The 16,653-nt window shown below is 43.2% G+C and overlaps 1 protein-coding gene across 1 annotated transcript; it reads left to right on the top strand.

Moving 5' to 3' along the window:
• The first annotated feature begins 2,362 nt into the window (after positions 1-2,362).
• dbt (dihydrolipoamide branched chain transacylase E2) lies at positions 2,363-16,652 on the top strand. Its single transcript, XM_079998571.1, has 11 exons — positions 2,363-2,427; positions 4,629-4,743; positions 4,825-4,900; positions 6,332-6,513; positions 8,903-9,030; positions 9,618-9,834; positions 11,337-11,503; positions 11,637-11,714; positions 14,019-14,210; positions 15,673-15,744; positions 15,832-16,652. The coding sequence occupies exons 1-11, from the start codon at positions 2,383-2,385 to the stop codon at positions 15,997-15,999; spliced, it is 1,440 nt and encodes a 479-aa protein (XP_079854697.1). The 5' UTR covers positions 2,363-2,382; the 3' UTR covers positions 16,000-16,652.
• Position 16,653: the final 1 nt, after the last annotated feature.

The raw sequence follows: 16,653 nt of genomic DNA, 5'->3' as shown, positions 1-16,653 counted from the left end.
TTTCAATAAGTGAACAAAATACAAAATAGGTGTTTTGTTAAACAGTTACTAAGGCTAAAGACGGTTAACTGAGACATTGTATCATAATTATACTTACTGTATACAATATAAATAATACTATAAACTAGGCTACCTATTGTTGGACAAAGCAACTAAATATAATATAGGAATGTTTTTGAAGCTTGCCCAACATGTAATACCTTTTTTGAGATTAGCAACAAAAAAAATCTAATGAATACATTTACAGAAAAAAGGCCATCTTCTAAAATAAATAAATAAACAACTTATTGCCATCCAATTCCCTGGTTAATTTAAATAATATTAGTCACCGTACTGTCCCCAGTATATGTCACCCGGAAGTACCCCAAAAAATACTGCTTCGCCGTGTCAACGTCCCTCAGTAAACCGGTGATCATGTACTCCTGCAAGTGCTTGTGCAGCACAGACATTGTCACTGTCACTCGGAACATCCTACACTCCATCACATTGAGTACTACAGTACCACTGACGTTTGCCTCATACGAAACTCTGCATTGCAACAACTGACAACCTTCACAGCAAGGTTTTTTTTTTTCCTTTAATGTTAAAAGCTACTTGTCTCCCCCACACTTCAGGCACACACGCCTGTCTCTTAAAGTAAAAGAAAGGCGGTTATCTCACCTACTACCTCAAAAGCTTCTCCCTTCGAGGTCCATCTCAGCCACAGTCTTTGGGACCAAACCCTCAGATGTAGACTGGATGACTGTGTTCCTCATACATGTCAGATACACGGTTTCCTGCTGGCGTCGTGTCGCTGGGGTTCTCATTGTGCTGGATCAGCCTCCGTCCACCGAGCCGCTCTTCCCGGAGGCTGAGCTTCATTTTCATCTACTTGTCAGCGAGGTCTTGTTTCAGTCTCGTTTCCACACCATGAACATTCATCATGGTGGTCCCCAGCACCATCCATAACACTTTGACATGGATTTCACCAACCTGAAAAGTCGTCATCATTTCCAGTGAATATTGCTGGATACAGAGAATAATGGAAATTCTATCAAACCATTTAGAAAATATATTTTAAAAAATAACCTACAACTTTATTACAAATACATGAATATAATATGATCAATAACTGCTGTGTTATTAATATTTATGATTTGTTTTAGGTTGTGATAAATAAGCTATTAAAATTGCAAATGAACATTTTAAATTCCAGATTCAATACCGATTGAATGATTACGTTCATTCCTGTCTAATTTGGAAATCACTGAAATCCCTAAAAAGACTACATTTCAAAAATTTGAAATAAAGGACAACCATTTAAAGCAACACTATGAAACTCTAAGGACTTTTTTTTCTTTTTTTCCCCACCTCAAAATAACACACATGCAAAAAACTCAACACTGCTCCATGTTTAGTTTTGACTCTGGGGACAGAAAGCAGACCTGTCCCAAATGACCTGAGAGGTCTGGATGGTTCATAACGTAGCAGAAGATCTGAAATGTACTTTGGCCCGAAACCAGTCAGTGCTTTATAAACCAACAGTAATATTTTAAAAACCGATTCTTTGACAGACAGGAAGCCAGTGTAAAGATCTGAGAACTGGAGTGATATGATCCACTTTCTTGGTGTTAGTAGGCCCCGAGCAGGAGCAGTCTGAATCAACTGCAGCTGTCTGATCCATCTTTTAGGGAGACCTGTAAAGACACCGTTACAGTAGTCTACTAAAGATAAATGCCTGGACAAGTTTTTACAAATTCTCCTGAGACATAAGTTATTTAATTATTTATATTTTCTGAAGGTGATCGGAAGCTGCCTTAGTAATTGCTTTAATGTAGCTGTTGAAATTTAGGTCTGAGTCCGTGACTACACTAAGATTTCTGGCTTGCTTTGTGCTTTTTAACATTAGAGATTGAAGATGAGCGCTGACGTTGTCGTCCTTTCCTTCGCTCCAAAAAACAATTACTTCAGTTTTGACTCATTGGAGAAAATTCTGGCACCTCCAATCGTTGATCTGCTCAATGCACCTGCACAGTGATGGTATTGGACCATAGTCCCCTGGTGATATGGTTATGATGTCAATTTGTGTGGTCACATTCTGTTGTTTTCCATACATTTCTACAAGGAGCTCATCCAGCCACCGGATCATCTCACCCAGGTGTCAAACACGGTGAACTTTGACCCCCAAAATCGAATCACCCTCATCCTTGAATCCAAGTGGACGTTTGGGAAGTGGAAGAATGGGAGCAAAATAACAAGAGTGCTGTGATTGGCTGCTGAATGGCGAACTGTGATTGGTTGCTGAAGGGGAGTGGCGAGCTGTTAGTGGTTGTCGAAAGGGGCGGGGCGATCTGTGATTGGCTGCTGAAAGGGGCGTGCACCCACGCTCAGTCTGGAAGGGAAATGGCGGCTGCGGCGAGATGCTCCTTGATTCTAGTGAGACGGCTGGTACGTGAACATCATGCCCGGGCTCCGATCACGACATGGCGGTTGCAGTTAATCCCAACGATCCGGAAGAAATACATTCCAGAGTCAGAGCGTACTCGCTGTCAGCACCAGTCTGACGGATAGCACTATCCCAGCTATTAGCACTATCCCAGCTATTAGCACTAGCCTAGCTGTTAGCGGTAGCCTAGCAGAGCTTTGACTTTGTCCGAATGAACGGAAACATCAACATAACAAAGCTCCAACATTAACTTTAACGTTAATGTTGGAGGTTTAACTTTAGGTTTATCTTTTAATGTAGGTTTATCTGGGAAGACGACCCATTACCAAAGTAGCCCAGTAGCAAAGTATCAAAGTAGCGCAATTGTTGTAAGTAGTAAGTAATGATATAGTTAGACGTATTGGGACATATATAAGCTTTAATTGTCGTCGTTGTAGTAATGTACAAACCAAGGTTTTGATCATTTCAAACCCTAGGAAACACCGTAACAGACTTTTATAACTTAAAATCGCTAACAATCGATTAATACACCAATCAGCCATAACATTAAAACCCACCACTAATAACCACTTATGTTGTGAAGCACCAAAACAGCTCTGACCCGTCAAGGCATGGACTCCACAAGACCTCTGAAGGTGTCCTGTGGTATCTGGCACCAAGACATTAGCAGCTGTTCCTTTAAGTCCTGGACGTTGGGAGGTGGGGCCCCCATGGATCTGGCTCGTTGATCCAGCACATCACACAGATGCTCGATCGGACCCTAACCCCGGACATCCACGTGATGCAGAAGAAAATTCGATTCATCAGACCAGGCCACCTTCTTACATTCTCCATGGTCCAGTTCTAAAGCTTGCATGCCCATTGTAGGCGCTTTTGGTGGTGGACAGGGGTCAGCATGGGCACTCTGACCGGTCTGCAGCTATGAATCCCCATACGCAGCAAGCCGCGATGCACTTTGTGTTCTGACACCTTTCTCTCATAGCCAGCATTTTTCAGCAATTTGTGCTACAGTCACTCCTCTGTGAAATCAGACCAGACAGGCGAGACTCCGTTCCCCACACGCATCAATGAACCTTCGAGCGCCCATGACCCTGTCACCGCTTCACAGGTTGTCCTTCCTTAGACCACTTTTGGTAGGTACTAACCACTGTATACCAGGAACACCCCACGACACCTGCCATTTTGGAGATGCTCCAACCCAGTCATCTAGCCATCACAATTTGGCCCTTGTTAAAGTTGCCCAGATCCTTACACTTGTCCATTTTTCCTGCCTCCAACACATCAACTTAAAGAACTGACTGTTCACTTGCTGCCTTATATATTCTACTTCTTGACAGGTGCCATTGTAACAAGATGAGCAATGTTATTCACTTCACCTGTCAGTGTTTTTAATGTTGTGGCTGATCGGTTTATATCTTCATAATAGAGATATAATAGAGGCTGAGACACTGTTCTACGTGAACTACGCCGGTATTCCCTCCGGTGTATGCGGTGGTGGTAAGTTGTTCATGCTTCTGTTCTGACTGCAGACGTCACCAGAAGCCTGCTGGCAGTGCAGCCCTCTTTATTTTTATGAATTGCGCAGCTTATCGTTTTACCCAAATTTCACCGCACTATTCGTCCCAGATTTCGTGCCACATGTGTAAAATATTTAAAAGTAATAATAAAAATGGAGAGCCTTGATTTCAACAGCTGTTTTTGCGACATGCCCTGATCTAGAAGCATGTTGGCTTTTTAATCTGGATAGATTTTAAATTAAAGGCTTTTGAATCATATCATTTGGACTAATTGCTCTTCTGTCCTGTTGAAATATTTCCACTCACAGGAGCAGGAAGCCGTCACTACCAATATCTATTTTATCTCCTCCTACCTCCTGAACCATGACATGGCTTAGGAGGTAGAATGGGTGTCTTGTAATCAGGAATGCTGGTTTGATCCCTGGCTTCTCCTGATAGAATGTCGAAGTGTCCTTGAACCAGACACTGTACCCCAAACTGCTCCTGATGAGCAGGTTGGAAGCTTGGAGGGCTACCTCTGCTATTGGTGTATTAATGATGCGAATGGGTGAATGTAAGGCAAAATTGTAAAGGGCTGGATAAAAGGAAGTCCATCTGAGGTAGAGCCGCTTGTCTTTCAATTGGGAGGTTGCTGGTGCAAATCCACTACAATCCAAGCTAACTGTTCTGCATTTGTCTGATTGCAGCTCTCTCACCAGTACAAGCGACGCTGCATCAGGGTCCAGACGTGGAAAAGCTCCAAAACGCTGCAGCGCTTCCCCCCCACGCTGTATGCTGCTCGGCTGCTCCATGGATCCTGTGGTAAGTTGAGTTATTCTAACTTTGGGCCAGACGACCATGTGTACTTTGATCTCCTGATTCGAAACACTGTCCGTCCTCCAGCCAGGCATGGACCGATCCTCCAGTTCAAGTTGTCAGACATTGGAGAGGGCATCATGGAGGTCACCGTGAAGGAGTGGTACGTGGAGATAATTTGATGATCTACTTGGACCCAAGTAGCTCCTCAGGGTTTGGAAGCAAACCTTGTTCTGCAGCAGTAGGACTAGGGAGCATCTCAGATTCTGGTCTTGGTCTGGTCGCGATCCAGTGTCAGTATAAGCTGCATGGGATTAGTCAAAACAAAAACAAAATAATAATATATCTTAACGATAGAAATATAATAGATGACAATAGAATAATATTCACAGATCATTCACAACATTAAAACCACCACTAATATTGTAAAACTCCCCCTCGTGCTGCCAAAACAGCTCTGACCCATTGAGGCATGGACTCCAAAAGACCTCTGAAGTTATCCTGTAGTATCTGGCACCAAGACATAAGCAGCAGATCCTTTAAGTCCTGGAAGTTGTGAGGTGGGGCCCCCATGGATCGGGCTTGTTGTTCCAGCACATCCCACAGATGCTCGATCAGATCGGACCCTAACCCCGGCCATCCACATGATGTAGAAGGAAAACATGATTCATCAGACCAGGCCACCTTCTTCCATTGCTTCATGGTCCAGTTATGACGCTCACGTGGCCATTGTAGGAGCTTTCAACGGTGGACAGAGGTCAGGCTGAACACGCTGTCATTTTTCCACCAAAATTACCACGTTTAAACCAGTGTCTGGCTATGCCGCAGCCCCATACGCAGCAAGCTGCAATGCACTGTGTGTTCTGACACCTTTCTATCATAGCCAGCATGAACTATTTCAGCAATTTGTGCTGCAGTAGCTCTTCTATGGGATCAGACCAGACAGACTAGACTTCGCTCCCCACGCGCATCAATGAGCCTTAGGCGCCCGTGACCCTGTTGCTGGTTCACTGGTTGTCCTTCCTTGGACCACTTTTGGTAGCTACTAATCACTGCATACTGGGAACACCCCACAAGACCTGCTGTTTTGGAGATGCTCTGACCCAGTTGTCTAGCCATCACAATTTAGCCCTTGTCAAAGTCACTCAGATGCTTACGCTTGTCTGTTTTTTTTCTGCTTCCAACACATCAACTTCAAGAACTGACTGTTCACTTGCTGCAATGCATGATACAGTATATCCCACCCCTTGACAGGGGTCATGATTGGAACAAGATAATCAATGTTATTCACTTCACCTGTCAGTGGTTTTAATGTCGTGGCTCATCGGTGTATATTTATAATAGATAACAATAGAATAATAGATTTTAATCATAGCTAACAATAGAGTAATAGATAACAATAGAGTAATAAACCTTTATAAAAGAGATATAATATAATGATAGATCTTCATAATAGAGATATAATAGATGACAATAGCGTAATAGATCTTCATAATATAGAGACAATAGTGTAATAGACCAGGAGTAATGGATGTTAATAATAGAGATACTAGACAATAGATGATGATGATAGATGTTGGTGTTTGTCTGGAAGGTACGTGAAGGAAGGCGACAAGGTCTCTCAATTCGACAGCATCTGTGAAGTGCAGAGTGACAAAGCGTCGGTGACCATAACGAGTCGCTACGACGGTGTCATCAAGAAGCTCTACTACCAGGTGGATGACACGGCACTGGTGGGGAAACCGCTAGTGGACATTGAGACAGAGTCAAACTCGGGTAAGAATGCCCAACCCTAACCTTGACTATAGGGTTCTAAATGGGCCCAACCCTATTGACCGCCTGACTGAAGGGTTCTAAATAGGCCCAACCCTACTTACTGACTGTAGGGCTCTATATACTACTACTACTACTACTTAATACCTAGTTTGTTCAACTTTATTTTGGTCGACCCCTCAAATGTTTGACTTCTTTAATTATTTGTAGCATTTTCCACTTTTTTAATCTGTGTGTACAATCAGAAACCAGAATGTCAATCATTTGCATATGGAGCATTTCACTTTATTCTAGGACGGTTCTTCGATTACCCCTTTCCCACTGCGTCAAAAACCCAGTAACACCTGCTAACATCCCTCATTTGTCATTAGTGGGAAAGGTATAACCTGTGCAGTCCCAGGTCAAATGACCCTGAAATAGACACAGGTTTTTATCGGCTCAGGCTTTGTTCGGCTCGGATTTAAACAGGACACCCAGGACAACCCACTCATTTTGGCCCCTTTACCGGTGCGATGCACTTTGACGTTCTGGAAGTTGGCGATAGGCAAATAGGCAGGAATATCTGTATCAACATTTTATAGAATTTCATATCCCATTTAGAATCCAAAATCAGAAGTTAATGACTTTTCCCACATGCGGGACCATGGAATGTTTTGGTCCGTGGGGACCGCAGGGGAGAACCCCCACGCTCCCCACTGGGCTCCGAGCAAATCCAGCACCGCCCCAAGCCGGTCTCTGAATCGGAGGAGCGTCTCTGCTCCCCACGGCTGAAGGACCTCTGTGTGCACCGCACATCGGTCCTTCAGAGATCCGTTATAAATATACGAACGATCCGATTCTTTTGAACGGCTCTTTTGTAGGAACGATGGGAACAGAGTCTCACTGAGTGATGAGCTGTTTGTTTGTTGGTTTTTGTTTTTTCCAGGTTTAACAGTTTTATGTCATCGTTTGTTTAAGTTGCTTTCTCCTCTACCGTTTTATCCCCAATCAAACTGGAACCATGACACACTCCTTTTCTAACGTTAAATGCGACACACCAGGAAAAATAACAACAACAAATCTCCTGGCAATGGGAAAGGCGTCAACGGCCTATTTTAGTAGGTTTACCCACGTTTAAACCTGGTGATTTTGGTGTAAAAGTATTGTAATAATACATTGAAACATGTAACTTAGTTCACTTCAATGCATATGGAAGTAGTGTATTGTGGCAACATTATGGATTCCTTCAGATTCAGATTGAGATAATTATTTTATTATTTTTATTATCCAGATTATTGTGATCTAGGAATGCTAATTTGGAAATATTAAAATGTTAGGGGGCAGTAGCTCAGGAGGTAGAGCGGGTCATCTAGTGATAGGAAGGTTGCCAGGTTCGATCCTCAGCTCCTCCTTGTAGAATGTGTGTGGGTGTCCTTGAGCAAGACACTTAACCCCCCTAACTGATCTTGACGAGCAGGTGTGCGCCTTGCACGGTTACTGCCGCCATCTATGTATGGGTGTGTGTGAATGGGTGAACGTGAGGCAGGTAGTGTTAAGTGCTTTGAGTAGTCGCAAAACGAGAAGTGCAATGTAAATGTATTCCACCTATCATTAGGGCACTGTCCATCGAAAAAAAAAAAAAAGAATTAGTGTTAATTATTAGACTTCACAAATTATATTTTTAAATAAGGGGACTCGTGAATATATTTTTATACACAAACGCGGCTCTCTGAGCCTCGATTGCAGCTGTTGGAGCTGTTCCTCCAAATAAAACAGCCAAAAACTGTTTTTAGTTTTATTTTGAGGCTCGTGCCCCCCCCTTCCCTGCTACCGAATCGTCCAATATTGCCATTGAACAGCTAAATCCGATTAGACAATTCTAAGTCAGGTAAAGCCCTCGAAATAATTAATAATTGGACATGCACAAAAGAAATCCCTCGTTTTAATGGACTGTTGCTTCCCTTCACGCGGCGCAAAGTGTGGGAGCGGACTCAGTGGAGCAACTGAAACGTTTGAGAAGCCCTTGAACATAGGATGGAAGACAGTCAATGATGATAACTAAACAAAGATTTTTGTTTTTCACCAGCAAAAAAATGTAATACAAAAATATATTTTGTTATTTGCAGTAATGAGCTCAACCCCACGGCGACGTCATGTGACAGTGGTATTGCGGTTATCATCACGCTCTAGTTGCACGTGTTGCCCCCATGAGTTGTATTTAAGAAATAAATTGTATAGCCTATATAATTTTTTTTTACCATGCAACAAACTTATTTTTTATTCTTTTTTAAATGATATTTTTTAACTGTTTAACTGATGGTATTAATCAGTCAGAATTCTTATTGTTGGTTAACGGTTAATTATAAACATCCTTATTGTGATCATGTCATTGGTTTGTTGTGATGTCGTGTAGAGCTCACACAGGAAGAGGACGTTGTAGAAACTCCCGCCATGGCTCATGATGAACACACCCACCAGGAGATTAAAGGACACAAGACTCAGGCAACTCCAGCCGTCAGACGCCTGGCCATGGAGAACAACGTGAGTATAGACCTCCTGTCTTTGCTAGGTCTACAAGAATCAGACGTTGCAATGGGGAACAAATGATGAGCGGTTGGTATGGCAACTTCATTTCCGCGTGACATTAAACTTCTGCGCGACATAAGATGGATAACGCCGTGGTCCAAGCTGTGTGTTTGTGTGTCGTGTGTTTCATGTTTTTAACAGTGGGCAAAACATTTGTCCATTTTATTTTTATTTTATTTATTTACATTTTTTAAGGCTACTGTTGCGTGTTGTTGTTGTGAACTGCTAGCGCTTTACACCGTTTTTTTTAATATGGCAGTTACTGGTTCTGCATTGGCTCGAGCTAAAAAAAAATTAAAAAGCCCCTCAAAACAGGGTTCTAAAGACTACAATGGTTCCCAGTTCCTGCAGCGCGGACACAATAATAATAAAAGGGAGGGGGTTTTGTTGTTTGTTTGCCGTGCGGATACAACCTGTTAGTCAAATATATTATCACAAACTGGAAGGACTGGAGTTCTAAATTAAGGAAAGTGTTCAAGGTGTTATTTCTCTGTTCAGATGAACCTTTTTCCAGTTGATGTTCAGTGTGTTTGTTGCTTCAGATCAAGCTCAGCGAGGTGGTTGGAACTGGGAAGGATGGACGGATCCTCAAGGAGGACATCCTCAACTTCCTGGCGAGGCAGACGGGAGCCATCTTGCCTCCTCCCTTCCCTGAGATTCAGCTTCCTGCTTCCAGGGAGACCGTTCCGGCACATTCGCCCCCGGCGGCCGCTCCCAAAGTTGCTCTCGCTGGGAAGGACGTGACCGAGCCTCTGAAAGGTGAAATCAGTAATTAGGGTTGAACCACCGCGAAACGCATGCAGTAGGACTGAAGAAATATTTCTAAGATGGGAGCGGGGGGGATTAGGGCTCTATCCGACTCAGCAATTTGTCATTCGAATCGGATTCAGCTGTTCAATGCAAATATTTGGCGGGGGGCACAAGGGATGGGTACCGACCCGCTACTAAACGGGCCCCGGGACTAAATTATTAAAGACCGTAGTATCAATAAGCTCCGACGTTCCCGGTTCTGTTAACAGTATTGGAAAAATTAACGGAAGTTATTTTCTATTTACTCAGGCTATAACCCGTTTCAAACCTCTAATAAAATTAAGATATTTGTCTGAGAAGCATTTTTGCTATTATCAGAAGGGACATCTCTCCTCTCTCTCTCCCTCTCTTTCTCCATCACTGGAATGGATATACGTCAGGGGACGGGGCCAGCTCTCTCTGCCTGCCTGCCTCACACACACACACACACACACACACACACACACACACACACACACACACACACACACACACACACACACACACACACACACACAAGGAGACGAGAGCGCAGATTGCGCCCCGATCGCCCCCTCTCCATGCGGCATGCGTAGAAAATAAAGCTGTGTTAATTATTCTTGTAGGGACGAGATCCCTATTGTTATTGTTCGGATTTTCATTTTCCTTGTCACTTTCTGGGCTGCAAGTGTCCGGAACAGGACGACTGCTGCCGCTATGGACACGGTCGAGGTGTCGTTAGAACCGGGATGTCGCAGACATCTCGTGGTTCAAGTATCATCCAAATCGATGCACATACAGAGCAGGAATTAGTGCGTGTAGGGGCTTTAAAATTCACAGGAGAGGCAAAATAAGTATCTATCTGTGTGTCTATTTCTTATGTTGCTGCCGCACAGACGGCCAAATGCTGTAATAATCCATCCAAGACGTAACGTAAAGCACTGTGTCAAAGTATTGGCGTAAAGCAGTTCTGGGCTGTAAACAAGGATGGTGGAACGCAGCTGCTAATGTGTGGGTGAATTAAAGTTTTTGACATCTTCAGTTTTGCAACATAAATCGATACCGTGGGCACGGTATTACAGGGACAGGCGTACGGTTCAGAACCTTGGTTGCTTAACACCATGGTATACATTAAAACGGTGTAGACAATTACATCCCTAGTGCGTGGTGTAGACTCAATCGTTGTGACAAACTGTGTGTGTATTGCCTTACCTGCTAGGCGTTGGCGTGGTGTTTTGTTTGATATTTTATTCTTTTTTCCTTTTGGGGAGTATTTTTGTAAACATAAATGCAGTCTGGTTCCTCCAAAATAAAGTTGAAAAGTTGAGTGCGATGACATAGCGTTGTAAACGCACTGGATTCTGCGTTGTGTAATATTAATGACTGCTAAACTGCTAATAATAATGACAATAAAAGCGTTCAAATCTTGTAATGTGCAGCCAGGCCACACCTCCTCTCCCTACAATCCAATCCGTTTCTTTCTTTCTGGCCAGGTTTTCACAAAGCTATGGTAAAGACCATGACCACCGCCTTGAAAATCCCTCACTTCGGCTACTGTGACGAGGTGGACCTGAGCCGCCTGGTGGCGCTGCGCTCCGAGCTCAAAGCCTTGAGCCAAGAACGAGGAGTCAAGCTCAGTTACATGCCCTTCTTCATCAAGGTATCATTTCACTGCCAGGTCCTGCCCAGAGCTCTATGGGCAGGTGCCTGCAAGTTTTAATTGGCTTTGTCTGCATGTTGGTGATCGGTCAGTCGGTATTGTTTTGGTATTGATTGTTCTGTGATTGGTGCAGGCGGCTTCTCTGAGTCTCCTCCAGTTCCCGATCCTTAACGCCTCAGTAGATGAAAGCTGCCAGAACATCACCTACAAGGTAAGGATGAAGACAGCTAGCATCCTCCTGTACTTTATACTGCTATATGTGTATGGTACCAATACATTAGTACACTATTATTATACTACATAGTCCTTGAACATATTGTGGCGCACCACCACGTTAACACAGTACAAGGCTACTCCCTGCTACCTTCTGTTAGTAGATATGTACTATATATGTATGTATATTTTATTTAACAAAAATGAATCATTTTTGGCTTGCACTGATCTGACAACTTCTGCTGCTGCAACACCTGCATTCCCCCCCAGGTATCAATAAACTAGTTTATAAACTAGCTGCATCACTGTGGACTAACCAGAACTCTCACCAATCTATCACTGATGCAAAGCAGGGTGGACCTTTTGTCTTAAGTGGCTTTCACAAAGGACTCCGTGTGTGCTGTGCCCTTACCTCCAATGGTGTGTATAGGTTGATCTGTGAGCAGGTGTGTGTTTAGATGCAGGGGAGATTAGCAAAACATGATACATATAAATATTATCAACATAACATTGACTATTCTCTTAAAATAAGATCTGAAGACATAATATTGGAATATAAATAATGTTATGTTTCATACAGGCCAACTGAACTTAAAATAATACCATAAACAATATTCCTGTTAAAGTACACCGCGTTCCAAATTATTATGCACATTGGATTTAAGTGTCCTAAACATTTAATTTTTTGTTTTTCAATTAAACTCATAGATGATATTGTGTGAATTACTGAAATCAATCTCAGACACCTGTGATAATTAGTTTGCCAGGTGAGGCCAATTTAAGGAAAACTACCTAAGAAGGACGTTCCACATTATTAAGCAGGCCGCAGGTTTCAAGCAATATGGGAAAGAAAAAGGATCTCTCTGCTGCCGAAAAGCCTCAAATAGTGCAATGCCTTGGACAAGGTATGAAAACATTAGATATTCCACGAAAACTTAAGCGTGATCCTCGTACTGTGAAGAGATCTGGGGCTGATTCATAGCACAGACGGGTTGGTGCAGATAAAGGCATAATGAGGAAGGTTTCTGCCAGACAAATTCATTGGATTAAGAGAGCAGCTGCTAAAATGCCGTTACAAAGCAGCAAACAGGTATTTGAAGCTGCTGGTGCCTCTGAAGTCCTGCGAACCTCAAGGTGTAGGATCCTCCAGAGGCTTGCAGTTGTGCATAAACCTACTATTGGGCCACCCCTAACCAATGCTCACAAGCAGAAACGGCTGCAGTGGGCCCATAAATACATGAAGACTCATCTTCAAACAGTCTTGTTTACTGATGAGTGACGTGCAACCCTGGATGGTCCAGATGGATGGAGTAGTGGATGGTTGGTGGACGGCAACCATGTCCCAACAAGGCTGCGACGTCAGCAAGGAGGTGGTGGAGTCATGTTTTGGGCCAGAATCATGGGGAGAGAGCTGCTAGGTCCCTTTAGGGTCCATGAAGGTGTGAAAATGACCTCGGCGAAGTATATAGAGTTTCTGACTGACCACTTTCTTCCATGGTACAAAAAGAAGAAGCGTGCCTTCCGTAGCAAAATCATGCATGACAATGCACCATCTCATGCTGCAAAGGAAACCTCTGTCATTGGCTGCTATGGGCATAAAAGGAGAGAAACTCATGGTGTGGCCCCCATCCTGCCCTGACCTCAACCCTATTGAGAACCTTTGGAGCATCCTCAAGCAAAAGATCTATGAGGGTGGGAGGCAGTTGGCATCAAAACAGCAGCTCTGGGAGGCTGTTCTGACATCCTGCAAAGATTTTCAAATTCAAGCAGAAACTCTCCAAAAACTCACAAGTTCAATGGATGCAAGAATTGTGAAGATGATATCAAAGAAGGGTCCTATGTTAACATGTAACTTGGCCTGTTAGGATGTTTTTGGTTGAAATAGCTTTTGATTTCAGTAAATATGACCTCCTAATGCTGCAAATTCAACAAATGACCATTTTCAGTTCTTTACGACCTATAAAATGTTTTGAAACTCTGTTGTGCATAATAATTTGACAGTGCATTTTGAGTTTTTTAGTTTTGGAAAAAAATACTGTTATCATTATATTAACATTCAAATTATACCCTAACGGTTGATGACTTGAAGATTATACTGACTGTCATTTGCATCGACTATTTAGGAAAATCAGAGAAAAATATAATTAGCATAATAATTTGGAACGCGGTGTAATGACAGTGGTCCCGGCACGGTTGCTTCTGTGGTCCACCGAGTGCAGTGCGCACCGCATCCTATGTGAAAGCCGATTAAAGGTCCTTTAGGTGACCGCCAGACACTTGGTGTTATCTTCTGGCTCCGCAGGCAGCCCACAATATCGGCCTGGCTATGGACACCCCCCAGGGGCTGCTGGTCCCCAACGTGAAGAGCGTCCAGCTGCTCAGCGTCCTGGACGTAGCTCGGGAGCTGAACCGGCTGAAGGTGCTCGGCGCTTCGGCTCAGCTGGGACCTTCTGAGCTGAGCGGGGGAACCTTCACCCTGTCCAACATCGGCACTGTGAGTCCACGATCCAGCTCTGGGGACATTGAAGGCATAGTAACCCAGTAGTAGTAGTAGTAGAAGTATAGTTGTTAGGGTTAGTCACAACTGGAACCAGTTGAAAGCCAGTAGATTATTCCATGACGTGCACGCTGGCACACAGGGCGTGTATTGGAAATGGATACAGGGTCATCACAGGAAGTTGGGTCATGATGCTTTGGTTCTTTTAACTGAATTGAAGATGACGAATCTTTCGGATTCTGATCATCTCTACACTGGGAGTAAAATGATTTAAACCAGAGGTCTTCAACCCTTTAGGAAGGTGGTAGTAGAACAGGGATCTTAAACCATTTTCAGCCCAAGGACCCCTCGGTGGATAGAAAAACAGATTCATTTTTAATACAATTTTGTGCCTGGCCTATAACATATATTTAAGGCCTTATTAACCTATGTGTATATACTGAGTTATGTGTTTTTTATTTTAGATGTGGTTGGGGTTAACCCAAAATAGGGTTTGAAATGCATTTTAATATCAATACAATAATACAAACCATTTACCATGTGTTTTATTATTAAAGTTCAGCCATGCACTAGTTATGCCTGTCAGGCACAGTATGTTACTGAAAATTCAGAGGTTTTCCAAATGTACTGTAACGTCAGCAGCTGTAAATCGGGGGCTGGGCTCGAGAGCAGTGCGCATTACGTAGCTCTCCAGCTGGGTGTCACCATTTCCAATGAGAAAAAAAGACTGTTTTAGATTTATTTGTTTTCTGACTTGAACAAAACAACAAAAAACATGTGCACTCCGTGCTGTCACGCCATTGCTCTGGGACTTTTATTTTATTTTTTTCAATGAAATTAAGATTTTGTTTTTAAAAATAATAAATCCTGCAATTATGTATAGAGATCTTCAGGCTGCAAGTGCACGCTTCCTATAAAATCCATATTAATCCACTGTTGGAGCTACACTGGCCACGTCAGCCCACTGGCATTTCTCTTCTCGTTTTTTGTGAGGTCTAGTTAATTTATTTTTTTCAAGTGCGTGAGCCTTTTCCATAGAAACATGAGTTAAAACGACATTCAAAATGTTTTGGTAAAGAATGCTATCAATTGATTGTTTTGTGAGCCTTTATTGTATCAGAGACCTAGAGCCGCTGTCGGATTATTCAAGATCGTTTTTAAATAAAGAGTACACTGCGCCAACATGCCTCTTGTAGCTCTACCATCAGACGCAGGACAGCGTTGCTTTTAGCTGATTATTGGAATATAAAAACGCTGCTCTTCTGTTGATGGTTGGCATTTACTCTAATTTACTGATATTATATTTTTGTCTAAAATACATTACACAGAAATAAACTTTTCACAAAAATAACTCTGACATAAAATAAATTGTGGGCCACCCCCCAGTTCGAGACCAGTTTTAAAGGCTTCAGAGAATGTGTTTAGCACCTCATGCTTGTTTCCTTTCTGCTGGAAACAGATCGGAGGCACCTACGCCAAGCCGGTGATTCTCCCCCCTGAAGTTGCGATCGGAGCTCTGGGAAAAATCCAGGTGGGCCGAATGTTTCACCTCCGCTAAGATACGACTTAATTAAGGAATGATTAGACCTTTGTGTGATCATCTTGGGTTGGTTCCCAGATCCTCCCACGGTTCGATTCGGCAGGAGGACTGGTCAAGGCCCACATCCTGGTGGTCAGCTGGTCAGCGGACCACAGGGTCATCGATGGAGCCACCATGAGTCGCTTCTCCAACCTGTGGAGGAGCTACCTGGAGAACCCTGGCAGCATGCTGCTGGACCTCAAGTGATCCTCCCCCCCCTCGCCTGTCAGCACCTGGTTGCCTTTGGACCTTTAGTACAGTGTTGCACCATGGGAGTTTTCACTTTCCAGTCTCTGTGTTGTCTGCTTAGTTACACTGAGTCATCCAGCATCTCAACACTCCCATCACTGAGAGATGTAGCAAATCCTTTGAGAACTATGTGACAGCTCAGCCAATCTTCATTCCAAACATCTAGAAGCTTCTTCAGACACTGAGCGACTGTTTCACTTTTAGCAAAACTCTGATAGATTGTTTTTATTTAAAACCTTTGTCGATGCTGCCAATCAAACACTAAATCCCTTATGTTGAACATCTTATCAAGAGTTGATTGAGTTGGTCGCCGGGTGCTGTACTGCGGCTGCCCACTGCCCCTAGGTGGAGGACGGGTCAAATGCAGAGGATTAATTTAAGGTATTCTATTGGGTAATATGGTTGTACTGTTGACATTACGCTGCTACACTAAGAGCACAGAACTCAGTATCTGAAATAACGAATATAAAGGGTCAACCTCTTAGGATCACTCAACATAAAGTGCTTCAGTTGTAAGAACTTCCTCCTACTTTAATAGAACTACCCCTCTGCGGTTACGGTTTGTCTTTGCCATGTGTTTTAGGTCAATAAAGTAATCTGTCTCAACGGTTT

The sequence above is a fragment of the Zeus faber genome, assembly GCF_960531495.2.
Source record: "Zeus faber genome assembly, chromosome: 1".
Classification (NCBI taxonomy): domain Eukaryota; kingdom Metazoa; phylum Chordata; class Actinopteri; order Zeiformes; family Zeidae; genus Zeus; species Zeus faber.
Note: the sequence above shows the minus strand (reverse complement) of the source record. Positions and strands in the feature narration are given on the sequence as shown.